The sequence below is a fragment of the Myotis myotis genome, unplaced genomic scaffold (assembly GCF_014108235.1).
Source record: "Myotis myotis isolate mMyoMyo1 unplaced genomic scaffold, mMyoMyo1.p scaffold_m19_p_2, whole genome shotgun sequence".
Taxonomy (NCBI): domain Eukaryota; kingdom Metazoa; phylum Chordata; class Mammalia; order Chiroptera; family Vespertilionidae; genus Myotis; species Myotis myotis.
The window spans coordinates 211,812,385-211,827,094 of NW_023416324.1; the positions used below are offsets into that span (position 1 = coordinate 211,812,385).

At 46.6% G+C, this 14,710-nt stretch overlaps 1 protein-coding gene across 1 annotated transcript in view; it reads left to right on the top strand.

Moving 5' to 3' along the window:
- The window catches only part of DSCAM (DS cell adhesion molecule), a 360,122-nt gene that overhangs the window by 311,866 nt on the left and 33,546 nt on the right, over window positions 1-14,710 (top strand). The window contains exons 25-26 of the mRNA XM_036348591.1: window positions 540-716; window positions 13,971-14,001. Coding sequence (XP_036204484.1) covers window positions 540-716; window positions 13,971-14,001 — 208 coding nt within the window. The remainder of the gene's footprint in view (window positions 1-539; window positions 717-13,970; window positions 14,002-14,710) is intronic.

Genomic DNA, 14,710 nt, shown 5'->3' on the forward strand with positions numbered 1-14,710 from the left:
TAAAGCACACTTGGTCTTGCACCTGTGATAAAAAGCAAGTGGATAACCAAATGGAAGGGGACTTGGCATCTTTCAGCCGGGGTGTTTGGTGCAGTCTCCCTGCCGACTGCTTCTGTCCGCTTGCCAGGACTATTGTTCCTTCTTTGATGTGCCATTTTACAAACTGGCCTCTCTCAGTGGCGCTAGGGGTGGCACTGCAGGCCAAGGAAGTGCATGTGCTTTTTTAAGCATCTCGCCTGGACATGGCACTACTCTCTGCAGCCAGCAGGACGTTGCGAAATGAAGTCTCTTTCAAAGCAGCGCGCTTTGCCCTTGGTGCCGATCCGAGCTGATGTACTGCAGACTAAGTTGCAAGTCGGGCGGAAGGAAGGGCGTGAGCGAGTAGATCAGTCAGCAAGAACCTAGATAAAGACTCCCCTCACCCCCCATCACCGCCGACACCTCGGACCACATGGCGCGTTCGTTATAACCCGTCATCCCTAAAACTCCGCCATGCCGACCTCATTAACAGCCACCTAACATCACCGCCCTGCTTTCAGGTACAATCCCTCCACTCATTAAGTCCGTTGTCCAAAGCGAAGAAGGGCTGACGACCAACGCGGGGCTCAAGATGCTGGTGACCATCTCCTGCATCCTGGTCGGGGTCCTGCTGCTGTTCGTGCTCCTGCTGGTGGTGCGGAGGCGCAGGCGGGAGCAGAGGCTGAAGCGGCTGAGAGGTGAGTCCGGGCTGGGCCGCCACCCAGGCCCGCGGTCGCTCGACTGGTCCCCCCTGAGCCAGCCCCCCCTGCCCGGCCCTGTGATGACCCTACAGCACGACTGCAGAGCCTTCGGGGTAAAGGTTGCACAACCTTACTGCTCAGTCGCTCAGAAATGGAGTGACAGTCAGTCTCCTAAATCCCAGACATGCGTAGGCAAAGACAGTGATTCCTCATGAGTTTTCAACCCCAGTTTCATTCATTTTCAGCAAGGCCAGTGATGCACCAAGTAGGCTTCCTCTGAGAAGACCTGTCAGATGTGTTCTGGAAATGAGAACTATTTTTTAAAATATGTTTTCATTGATTTCAGAGAGAAAGGGAGAGGGAAAGAGAGATAGAGATAGAAACATCAATGATGAGAGAGAATCATGGATCGGCTGCCTCCTGCACAGCCCCCACTGGGGATCGAGTCCACAACCCGGACCTGTGTCCTGGCCGGGAGTGGAACTGTGACCTCCTGGTTCCTAGGTTGATGCTTAACCACTGAGCCACCCGGGCCGGGCAGGATGGGAACTATTTTATAGGCAGGAAGTAGAAACTGAAGGCTGATGGTACACGTAGAGCATGACAAGGCAGAAAACAAACACTTTTCTGAATCAGAAATTGGAGCTGAAGTGCAGAGTAAGAGTTTCTCTCTAACTAAGGACAAATCCTGGAGACAGGCACCCAGGCCGGGTGAGCGCCGGGCTGGCAGGCCCCACCATTGTGACGCCCGGCTCTGGTGAGTGCTGGGCAGAGGCTGCATCCAAGCCTGGCCAACAGCCCACACTTGCCCTTGCTCTGCGGTGTGAGGACAGTGAGTTCTTTAAGACACAAAACCTGTGCTGGACAAGTGCGGCCCAGTCCTCCGCTTTGCACTGTCAGAGTGTTTAACGGGCCGCCTTTCGGCAAAATGCATCTCTGAGTTGTTCGCGTGTGTGGTCAGTGCAGTGGGGATCCCATCGCGCAGGGCTCTGTGTATTCTTCAAAGCGGCATTTGAGGAACAAATCTGGGATTACGCTCCCCGCTCCCCCCTCAAAAAACCACATCTGTGATATCCTGAACCTTGGGGATTCATGTGGAAAACATCCACTCCTCTGCAAAACCTTAAATCGACCACCATCCAGTTAGAGCAGCAGGACACGGTGACATTTCCGCCTGTCTTTGCCTCCCACCACTCTCCCCTCTATGTGACTCTAACACATGTTGCTGCCAGTTTGTCTCCACTCTGCCAATAGTTACAGTATTTGAAGTGCCCTGCACTCCATCTGTACACATAACCATCCTTCCGTTTAAATCTTCTGCAGCCCGAAGCTTCCGACGCACCCCCCAAGCTCATTGAAACAGGCCCTGTAATGCGTTACCCCTCGACCTGGTGATGTCTCAGACCCTACCCCTGCCCCAGATGTTTGATGTGCAGATGTGGAACCAAAGAGCCTGGGAACCGTGGGTTTAGTGCAGGTGGGAGACACACTGCATCTGCTGGGAATAGAACCAAAAATGTCACAAATGCTAAAATGGGGCTCCGGGTTCTACATAAGCACAAGACAAGGAGTGATTAATGGAGAGAAATGGAGAGGTCAGCTGGGAGCTCCACGATACAGCACCATGGAAATACATCATTGCCCGGTGTGCTGAGAAATGCAGCAAAAGCTGAGCTGGGCTGGGTTTCATTTCCAGTGTTTGCCACTGAAAGCCCAGAGGGACGTGTGGCGAACCCTCTTTCACAGAAAACAGTCTCCTGGACCGTTAGGGACATTATTATTGAGGAGCCAACAACAGACAGACAAGAAGGGTCTGTCCTTGTGGCATGCAGGCAGCCTGGTTGCATTTAGAAAACTATGAATTGCCCATATTTCATTTCTTTATACACACAGTGAGGGTCTGGATAAATGGGTTAAAGTCGAGGCAATCCTTCCCAACACTAAAGCCATCTGCTAAGTTCACCTTTGCTTCTCTCCCTTGGCCCCACGCTTTCTCCTTCCTTCCCAACTACTGTTTCCCAGCTACTAGAGGCCCAGTGCATGGATTCAGGCACCAGTGAGGTCCCTCTGCCTGACCTGTGGAGATCGGGCCGAAACCGGCTCTCTGAAATCCCCTGAGGGATCCCGGATTGCGAGAGGGTGCAGGCCAGGCTGAGGGACCCCACTGGTGCATGATTGGGGCCATGGAAGGGCTCCAGGGCATGTCGAGCCCATCTCGCCCAGTCCTGATTGGTCGGACCCCAGCAGCAAGCTAACCTACTGGTTGGAGCATCTGCCCGCTGGTGGTCAGTGCGCATCAGACTGGTCTAATGGTCGAATGGTCAGAGGGACAATTAGCATATTAGGCTTTTATATATATAGACTAGCAGCCCATTGCAGTAAGATTCGCATAATAGGCCTTCCTTCCCCTGGCTGCCGGTACCAGTTTTCCTCCAGCACCCGGGACCCAGACCTTTGGTCCGGCTGCAGGGGAGAAGCCAAGCCTTTTCAGTCTTCAGTCTTAAGTCTTCACTCTGGCCGGAGCCTTCAGTCTTTGCTCCGTGCCTGCATATGCAAATTAACCACCATCTTTGTTGGGTTAATTTGCATAGCCACTCTGATTGGCTGGTGGGCATAGCGGAGTGACACCAATTTGCATGTTTCTCTTTTATTAGTGTAGCTTCTACTTCTGACTTCAGTGCCCAGCCTCACTTTCCTTGCCGAGAGCAAGGAAAGACGGTAGAGCTGTTGCTGGCTCTTGCTGAGACACTTGGGTTAGTCTGATGGGGGGCCGTGACCCCTTGACCTTCATTCTTCACCGTTCCTGTTAGTTAGTTACTGCTTTACAAGGGCTCTGTCCAGAAAATCTGCTGGAACTGACGTTTTTACTGCAGGCACCTCTAGTTCTGGACGCCACGGTTTGTAGAGGGTCTTGGTGAGGAAAGCAATGCTTCACCTCAGGGAGTGCGGGCTTTCATTCCCCAGAAACGGTTGTTCCCTTTGTGTCAGAGAAAAAAACAGAGCCTGCACCAGGGTTTCAGGAGGAAAAAAGTGATTACTGTGGCAGAGAAGACGCGTTCATGAGGGATGCCAAGGAGCAGCCGCTTGCCCGGGACAAAGGCATCTCTCTGCAGACTTGCGTTTTTGACGTGTTAACAAAGGCTCCACCTCAAGGCTCTGAGAGTAGGGCAGCGAGAATGCCAAGTGCCGGACCCAGTTCCATCCGCTTCCTGAGGGCAAGTTGTAATGCAGATGCACTCAAACACATTCAGTTCAACAAACCGTTGTTATCTACCATGTGCCAGATGCAACATTTCTTAAACCCCATAGGAAAATCCTCTTAACCGTTTCTACTTATCCCCCGGGCTTGACTAGGTCCCAGAAAGAAAAGATTACGAAGACTCTGTCCCAGAACTATCGCCTTGGCCACTTGTGGCTGTGAACCAAGGCCTGTGAGGGACAGGGTCATGGTCCTGTGACTGTGAGAAGTGTCCCATATAGGAGAGAGTGGCTAGGACTTTCTGAAAGGCCAGGCCCTGCCCCAGAAAGACCTTTGTCTGTTAGTCCTACAGGGCCCTGAGATGTTAAGTAACAACAGGGAGGGAAATTACAGGCACAGAGTTTAATATCCTAGGAGCCTCTGTATTAAACAGAGTTCACTAGCAGAATCGCCCAATTACAACCTGACCCACATAAGGCACAGATTCTGTGCCTTGGTCAGAATGCGTTCAAAGGTATTTGCAGCGTCTGTGGAGTTGCTCCATACAATATTTTTATTGTCCAAAATAAGGGCATTTCTAATATGTCAAAGTTGTCTGAGCAATCAGCAATCAGGATCAAAAATGGGAATGAGAAAATTTGGGTTATAGACAAATATTGTAGGGGTTACTAATGGGCACTGTTAAAGTGACTACACGAGGCCAACTTCATACTGTTGACTTTGATTGCTAGAAATGACTAAATGTTTACAAGCAGGGTATGTTTTACAATATAGACAAGCAACCTAGTTAGGTGGATACAACAATATGTTTTTTTAAGGAAGGATGGAAGGAAGGAAGGAAGGGGAAAAAAGAGGGGAGAGAAAGAGAGAGAGAGAGAAAAAGAGAGCGAGAGAGAAGAAAGAAAATGGGACTCAAGCAATTTAGCCAACCTATATTCTCTCTTCCTGAGCACTTTACTAATTTTAGAGCATAGCGACCTCCTAACGTCTAAATTGTCTGTGAGTGCTACATTTTTTCCATCTCTAACCTTATCCAGGAGTTCAGAAGCCACAGTTTGCTTTTAATGATGCCCTGATTTTCCCACTTCTAAACCCTTTGAAGGGCAAGGTTATAGGATGAGTCACTGGCTGGGTCACGGATCCCAGCAGCCCTAACCTTATAAAAAAGTGATCCCCATGCCAAGTAATCAACTCTGGGATCACTAAAAGCTTCCTCCTTGAAGGAGTTTACCCGAGAGGATGCAGGGTTATGTTGGCACAGCCACCACGTGCCAAGCCATAAAGCTACTTCCAAGACTTCAGATAAGCTACAGATAAAGGTCAGTGGGTGATAGAAAATGTGACCATGCTTCTGTGGCAAATGCCCTTCTTCCCTTTGTTAAACTTGTTTTGAAATGGCCTCATATTATGAAGCCGGTCAGTCCAGAAGGCCATCCGCAGAGAGCATTCGGCCCGTGGTTCTGCACGGGCACAGTGAGAGGCTGGGCCGTGAGGTGTCTCCAGCGTTTTCTGAGTTCTGAGATGTCAGTTGTCTGCTCTGCAACTGAGGTGAAAGCTCTCCTCCTCTGTAATGGCCTGAACTTGATGAATCTGAAGGGGGAGGAGTGTGCACCCAGGAGCCCAAGGACCCACAGACCTGAGGTGGACTTTGAGTCAATGAGGATGAAGGACACCGGTCCGAGGAGCTCTGTGCGTGGGAGATACAATACAGGGCGGGGCAAAAGTTGGTATACAGTTGTTTGTGTAGAAAATAATACAATGGTTAATAAGTAATAATACAAGAATAAACTCTGTGTTCCACACACTCATAACTCTAAACCTGTATTTGTGGATGAAGAAATTGGGAGTGCAGCCTGGAGACTTCATCGCCAAGCCAACAAATGTCCAAAGTGGTTTTGATGGGCTCAGAGCCATGTTCTCTGAAACTCTTGGTTTTGTGTTTTCTTCCTTCTTCCCTCCCTCCCTCCCATCCTTCCATCCTTCCTTCCTTCCTCCCTTTCTCTCTTCCTTTCTCCTGTTCTTTCTTTCTTTGCTTAATTTCTTAACAAAACCATCCTTTCAAATCTCTAAACTTGTTAGGCAGAGCTAAGTGACAAGGGTTCTGTATTAGTGGAGGCAAAGAAATAGTGGGTGACCACAGGGTTAAGGACCTGTGAGTGAGGACCAGGGAGTGTCCTGTCGGGAGCAAGAGAGCTGGTGTCAGCCATGGAGGTCTGTCCTACCTGGTGTCTGTCCTGTCTGTGTTTGTGTTCTCAGGTGGCAGGTATCAATGGTCTTCTTCTTTGGGTATTTATTTTGTGTTTTTGAATCCCCTTTCATTTGAACATGCTGATGATTGGACGTCCTTTTGCGATATTGTCAAACCTTAAATGCAGGCATATGGCCCCTATGAAATAGCTGCTTTGTGACACCCATCTCAATCCCATGGAAAGCAGGGATTGCTGTGAGGAGGCTTGCAAATAAGAATGATTGATAGATGCTAAAGTGCAGGGTAAGGTCTGCCACACCCCACACCCCCCATCCCCACCATTGGCCTTTTGTTTTTCAGGGTGTGTGCAGGTGACTGTCTAGTTGAGGCACATTCCATGTCTCTTAGCTAGCACTTCAGAAATGAAAATGTTATCATGTGACTGAGAGTCCTCTTTTTTAAAGACATATGTGAGCGTGTGAGATATGAGGCAGCTCACACTCTCGACACTGGCACAGTGCAGGGCCCGAGCCTCCCTGCGCCCTCTCTCTGCTGCAATGTGCCCTGTGCCACCGTGCTGGTAGGGACGTCCACGCCATGTGCAGACCCACGGTGGGAGCGATGGTCCGTGGTCCACAAAAGGAACACAGGGATGGAGGGAGCCACGCTGGGATGCTTCTGACCCGGCTGGGGATGCCTCTTCCAAGGAACTCATTGAACCGTGAGTTAATCAGCAGAGGGCCCCCTCTTCTTCCTCTTCCATAGCGCTGTGCTGCACACTATCTTGTCTCCGCCTCTTACTCGCTGTGCAAATAGGTCATGTGTAAAGCCTGACATCATTGTGCCCTATTTTGCTGACATGAGAATGGAAGGGAACTTGTCCGGAATTATATATCAATGATGATGGAACTCGGGGAGCCCAGCTCACTGTCGCCTACCCCAGATTTCTTTCTGTGAAACTTTCTCAGACTTTGGGATATTCAAAAAAGAAATAGTCTGTTTCATCAATATTAAGTTAGCTTAAAAAGGTTTATCAGCCCTAACTGGTTTGGCTCAGTAGATAGAGAGTCGGCCTGTGGACTGAAAGGTCTCAGGTTCGATTCTGGTCAAGGGAATGTACCTTGGTTGGGGGCACATCCCCAGTAGGAGGTGTGCAGGAGGCAGCTGATCGATGTTTCTAACTCTCTCTCCCCTTCCTCTCTGTAAAAAATCAATAAAATATATTTTTTAAAAAAGGTTGTCAATGAAACAGAATCAGGAGATGTATGAACAGAGTATCCATAGCTACTTATCATTTTAGTTTTCCCATCAAAAATATTTGATTTCTTTCTTTTTTTATTTCTATTTTCACTACTCCTCAGGCTTCCCCTATATTTAAAAAAAGTCTCCCTTCTAGTTTGCATATCTTCAACTTGCTGCCTTTCTCTCTACCTCTTCCCCCCCTTGAATTCTTGGAAAGTATTCTGTATTCAGCTGCCCTGCCCCTCCATGGCTCCCATCTCCTCATGTGTCACTTCTACCCACACCCCCCACATGAAATTGCGCTCCTGCAGGCAGAGGACCAGTCACCTTCTGATCATCAAATCCACCTCAGTCATCATTTCCCAGCCCTCCTTGTGCATTCAGAGAGTGAGCAAGTGGTATTTTTTGAAATTCCTTCTTCCACGTTTTAGTACAACTCGACTCTCCTGGCGGTATTTTGGCATCATTTCCTGACCCGAAAGGTTAAGTGAGGAGCAGGAGCCAAGGACAGATATGGAGGAGTAGGAGGCGGTTGGAGAAAGTTGTCACAAAGTCTAAAGCTCAGATTGAGCCGCAATTCGTGGGAAAATGTGACTGGCAACATCAAAGGCTGTTTAGCGTGTTGGGCAAGAAGAAGAGGCTTGGGACGATGTTCTCGTACCAACAGCTGGCAGGCACAGCACCTGCCCTGTTTGATGTGCAGCAAGAGGAGTGCTGGGCAAGCCAGAAAGTGTAGACTGAGAGTCAGGAGAGGGAGGGAAGGAGGGAGAGACGGAGGGAGGGAAGGAGGGAGAGACAGAGGGAGGGAAGGAGGGAGAGACAGAGGGAGGAAGGGAGGGAGGGAGGGAGGGAGGGAGGGAGGGAGGGAAGGAGGGAGGGAGGGAGGGAGGGAGGGAGGGAGGGAAGAAAGGATTGAAAAAATAATCAGAGCCCCTGATCATTTAAATTGATTTAAATTAAATAACATTCCCAACCCGTCGCTGGTAGGGGAATGCAAACCATGTTTACAGCAAACTACGATATAGTTGCCAAGTGACAAGCAGGATGCTGTGACACCAGTCACTGCTGGGACCGTCCACCGAAGGGAAAACCATTGTCCCCACTGGGACGAGTAAGGAAGGTGTCATGAGGTCCAGTCCGTAGACCTCCAAAATCCTAATATTTTAGAATTCTGAGCAAAAATTTTACAGACAACCGTAACCGGTTTGCTCAGTGGATAGAGCGTCGGCCTGAAGGGTCCCGAGTTCAATTCTGGTCAAGGGCATGTACCTTGGTTGCGAGCACATCCCCAGTAGGGAGTGTGCAGGAGGCAGCTGATCAATGTTTCTCTCATCGTTATTTCTAACTCTCTATCCCTCTCCCTTCCTCTCTGTAAAAAATCAATAAAATATATTTAAAAAAAAATTTTTTTTTACAGACATAAACCCAAACCTTTGTGGATAATCTTTGAAGAGTCAAATTAAAGTTGTTAGAAAATAGTTATACTCTATACCCATTTTCAAAGACAGTAAATTCTAGAAATTGTAGATTGAAATAAACTAGTTTGGGTTATAGAAAGGATGGTGTGTGAGCAGTTAGGAAATGGCAGAGGTCCCCGCAGGCCTGGACAAACAAACCCTTTGGGCGTGTTGACAGGGCTGATTAATAAGGGGCTCCAGGCTGTTGCCAGAATAAGGGCAGGCCGGGCCGATCTTGAGTTCACATAAAACCGGGTTGGAAAGCTAATGTATTAGAGGGAAGAATAATCCAAATTGTAAAGGACTTCAAAAAGCTGGAACCAAGGAGATAAAATGTACTAGGGAGACTTGTAAAGACTTCTACGCAAGTTGTGAAAATTCATTTGCAACACATATACTGAGCATCGTGTTCTTACTGGTGTATGAGGAGGACGTCAAATAATTCCCCGGTTCTGTGCTCAACCTCATTTACTAAAGGACAGTCTGAAATCACAGGTCTTTCATAGAGGAGAGGCCCACGAGAATTACTTAGAAATTTTGTCATCTGAGGAGAGGTTGAGAAAATGAGAGGATTCAGCCTGGAAAACAGAAAGCAGACGCCAAGAAACAGACATGGCCTCTCCATGGACATAGTCGGATGCTTTGTAAATGTTTCCAGAAGACATGGGAGGCCTTGGGGGAACAGAGTGATGGGTTTTCTGCAGAACATGTGAGACACTCAGAGAGAGGTTTGGGGTCCGAAGGGCTAGACAGACAATGTGGGACCAGCACGCGAAGGCTGGCACTGTGCTGAGGGGTCCCATTCGCCGGGAGGTCCCTTTGAGAGTTCCCAAGCATGGGTGTGACACAGTAGAGGGTGTTTCGGGTCCATCACCCTTGCTGCAGTGTGAATGTCACTTAGAGCGCTGAGAGACTGAAGTTGGGGAGACGAGGGAGGGAACTGTTGATCAGTAAATGAGGTTTGGACTAAGGAGACAGAACAAAGCAGTGGTCCCATGAAGACAAGTTGAGGTGGGAGAGACCACCAGGCTTGATAGGCAGGTCAACCCTGGGAATGAAGGTGGGGCACTGTATGTGCAGTGGCATCACGGACCCCTTCCCTGGAGCACCAACGGCCTAGCTCATTTTAACATCTGTCCAAGACACCAGTGGAGGGACTCAAACATTTATTAGGAGGCTGACTTGAAAATTCTTTAATGTTCATAAGACTCTCTGATTCCATGATTTTTTTAAAATCTGTGTTGTTGAGAGTATTACAGACATCCTCCTTTCCCCCCTCCCCCATTACCCCCTTTCACCTAGTTCCCACCCCAACTCAGGCCTTCACCACCCTATTATCCACGTCCAGAGGTAGTGTATATATGCATATAAGTTCTTTGGTTAATCTCTTCCCACCCACCCTCCTTCCCGCCCTTCTTCCTGCTGAGATTCTTCAGTATGTTCTATGTTTCCATGCCTCCGTTTCTATTTTGTTCAATAATTTATTCTTTAGATGCCTTGTTCATTTATTTTGATTTTTAGATTCAATTGTTGATAGATATGTATTTATTGACATTTTACTGTTCATATTTTTATCTCTTTTGTTCTTCTTGTTCTTGTTCTTGTTCTTGTCATTGTTCTTGTTGTTGTTGTTCTTGTTCTTCTTCTTCTTTTTCTTCTTCTTCTTTTTCTTCTTCTTCTTCTTCTTCTTCTTCTTCTTCTTCTTCTTCTTCCTCTTCCTCTTCCTCTTCCTCTTCCTCTTCCTCTTCCTCTTCCTCTTCCTCTTAAAGAATACCCTTCAACATTTCATATAATACTGGTTTGGTGGTGATGAGCTCCTTTAGCTTTTCCTTGTCTATGAAGCTCTTTATTCCATGATTTTTTTAAAAAAAAATTCTGAACTTGTCCCAGATTCTCTTTGTACCCCTATACAGAGGTGTGTCCAAGATTCCATTATCTCTTTCCACTGTCCCCGTATGAACCCAAATAAGACCCTGAGCCTCATCTCAGTCCTGATATCTTTCCCAAACTTGATTTGAAATGTGCCTTGAACAGCTTCACCTAGTGATTCCAACTTTGTATAATATGTTAAGTACTCTAGCTTGTTTGAAGCCAAGGACCTCAGGCTCTACCCGAATTGCTGCTTCCATATCCTTCTAGATTCCTGTTCCTGTCCTTGTGTTACCTCACTCCCAGCCCTGGTCTTGCTGTCTCCCTGAACTTCCTACTGTCGCTCTGTACCCACACCCTCTATCTATTGTGATGTCATCTACTCCCTGCTCCCTGCAGTCCTCTAAGCCAACCCTCAAGGCCTCTCACCTTTGCCAACCAGTTCCTGCCCCAGTCCCCCTTCTGAGCTCTCTGATGGCCTGTTTGTGCTAATTTATAGCACCCACCCCTACCCCCCACCACCTCTGCCTTCCTTCCACTTCTCCCCTTGGGACACTGAAAAGCTTCCAGATTATATTCAGTAGCACACAGTCACATCCCCTTAGTTCCTCAATGTACTGCCCATTCGCAATTCACAACCACCCTGGAAGTGTCTCTGTGCTGTCCAACTAACTGCCCAAGCCCTTGCTTCCTGAGGAGCTCACAATTCAAATGCACACTACCTCTGCATCATGGAGCACTCTTCCCATCTGAGTCTATACTCCCCCCAATATGGGGACAACCTGGCATCCTTGTCTCCTGTGACCATCTCCATCAGTCAGCTGGCACTTGGCATCGGCTCCTCTGTGTGTCCCTGGAGATATGACACATAGGATAGTTATGAAAAAGGAGTCTGAACCAACAGGCGTTGCTTAGGACTTCCCGCTCAGCTACAGCTAATGACTGGCCTTATCTGGGCTCCAGTTTCCTGGTTTCTGAATGAGGATGTGATTCCCGGCTGAGATTGATACAAGGGAACCCAACCTAGCAGTCCTAAAGTAGCTGGCACAATCCAGACTCCCAGCACGTGCTCAACTGGGAGCCCGGAGCCCAGCCCACCCTGTGCCCGCTCTCCAGAATATTGGGACATTCACATGTGAAGGCAACTACCCAGACCCCTTCCCTGTGCTTACAACTCCAGCAGAGCTTCTCGTAGGTGAACTCAATGGAAGAAGTGAATTCCCATAAATGTTATTTTTCTCACACTATCAGATGAAATCAGGAGGAGGACATAGTAGCTAAGACTTACAGAGAAACAGATGTGCTCTAAGATGCTAAGCACGGGGAAGGGCAAATCAAAATGGCTTGGGCACCTACTCCTGTGGAGCAGCTTAACCTCAGTGAAGACGCTGTGGACAAGGTAGAGCCCACCAGTGTCAGGGAGCTCTGTTCTCACCTGTTGGGCCCTGCAGTTCCTTAGCACATTGATATGAAACAAAACCCAGGAGGAAAAAAAATCCTGTGCTGACTGACCTCAGGAATAGAAAAAGAACGATGAGCAAAATGAGGAAAGCAGGTCCCTTCTGAAGACCTTTGCGTCCGAGTTACCTTCCCATCGGAAGCTGAGGCACAATGTTTACGTCTTGGCAATGTTCCCTCTTTCTTAGAGTATTGAACCCGCCACTGCGTGGTTGTTGCATAGAGCTAATTATTCCCGAGCTCTGGCATTTGCATATGTATATTTACTTTGCAAGTGTTAAATCATTCAGGAAGAGAAGAAACTCAGTGTGTTTACTTTGTGCAGATAAATATAAAGGCATGAGCTGGGGAATTAATGCTGCTTTGCTTTCTTTGCTTCACCATATGGGTGGGATAGAAGGGAGCTCTTTCCTTCCCAGACTGAAACCATCTGTGCACAAACGCAGGCCCAGGCAGAAGGGGGCAGTGGGAACTGGCATGGCTGACTTGAAGGACTGACTTTGGATCCTGGGGGTGCCAGCCCACGTGTGGCGATCGCTGTGACTGTCCTTACTTCCCAGCAATGGCATGCTGCTCCCCAGCATGAAAATGATTGCATTTAAATGTCAGCCCCTGAAAGATGAAAGATGATATAAAAATGCTCCAACATATGTATTTCTTCCCTGTACAGCCAGTCACACAGTCAGCTGAAGGCACTTCCAGAAAGTTCTGTTCATGTAACACTATTAACATCAAAACTTTTTAGAAAGCAATGAAAGGAAAGCAAAAAGCCTTTGTCCTCTAAGAAAGGAAACATTCATTTTTACCAGGACAAAATGTGTAAAAAAACCAAATTATATTTTAAGGACAATGAAAATGTTAAAGCAATGTCATAAAAAAAGTAGACTTCCCTAACTGGTTTGGCTCAGTGGATAGAGCGTCAGCCTGCGGACTCAAGAGTCCCAGGTTCGATTCCGGTCAAGGGCATGCACCTTGGTTGCGGGCACATCCCCAGTAGGAGTATGCAGGAGGCAGCTGATCGATGTTTCTCTCTCATCGATGTTTTTAGCTTTCTATCCCTCTCTCTTCCTCTCTGTAAAAAAATCAAATATATTTTTTTTTAAAAAGTAGACTTGTTTTTTCTACGTCATTGTTAGGCAGGAATTACTTTAGTCGGGAGTGGTAAGAAGAGGTCTTGGTAAACAATGTCCTCAGAGGGAAAAAAATAAAGAAAAAATGCTTTTTCTGAGTTTGAAATAAACAGCCAAATTTCCAGACAATGATATGCCAATTACACAATTCTTTGTTCAACCTAAGGGACCCCCCAGCTCTATAGCAATGCCTTTTGTAAGTGACCTATGGTGTCTAAGCTATTTTATTTTGATATTTTGATAACAAAAATAGTAGAATTTACATTGTATAAATGAATTACTTTAAAATTTTTAATTTCTAACCAAAAATAAAGTTGGGTTTTTCTAAAAGTGGAAAATAAATGGGTTGTAATAAAGCCTTTAATAGGGGTCTGAGAATTTTTATGGCTCTAGGGTGTTATAGTATTATGTGCTTTTTGTAATGTAAAAACATATATATACATATAAACATATATATGAAAATATATATGTAATGTAATATATATATATATATATATATATATATATATATATATATATATCTCCCATGTAGGAGAAATAAGGAAATAAGGAATCCACTAACCTTGTGGTTATTAGTGGTGATATGAGTATACAATCACATTTCAAAATGTCTATTGTCACCTGATTCTGTAGAATATTTGTCATAAAAGCATGAGTGAATGTTCATGAGTTGTTAATCATGCACTAATGTCAACTTTCTTTCCCCAGATGCAAAGAGTTTAGCTGAAATGCTCATGAGGTAAGAATAAAACCTAGCATTCTGGATATCATATTTAAAAGAACAATTTACAGCTTGCCTTATGATTTTTTAAATGACAGTCTAAAATCGATAAGACGTATTCTTTTTGACATATAATTTCTATTCTATGTACCAGAATATTCATGTATACCCAGTTGGGCATATGCATAGCAAATAGTATACTTTTATACGTGCCATAGGTATTCTCTTGTTGACCGGACTCAACCGATAGAATGTTCCCTATTGACCTGGGAATAGAAAAGCCACGTTATAAGTGAGTGGCTTTGGTTTTACTCCCACCCAAATATACCACCTTTGAGGTCAAGCCTTCTTCCTAACAGAGGTAGCAAGAGAAGAGTTAAGAGCGAACCACAAACGGAAATTTGTGGTACCCATGCTCTTCCAAGGCAACAGGCTGATCAGGGAAGATCCTCCCTACCCTCAGCTCCCACGGCACCTTCAGCGCCCTGCACTAGAGTGCTCACCAACTCCTGCTACCAATACCGTTCTCGTCCTGCCTTGGAAGTCATAGCCTAAGTCGTCACCGGGTTGGCAGCACCCAGCACTTACTCTGCCCCACTCAGTATTGAATGACTAGAGCTAGTTGAAAAAGTAAGGAGATGTTCACAACTATAGAAGATATCCCAAAATTTGCATTTCAAATATTTTATATTGTAATGATTAAATCAAAAGTGGAAAAAGAATAATC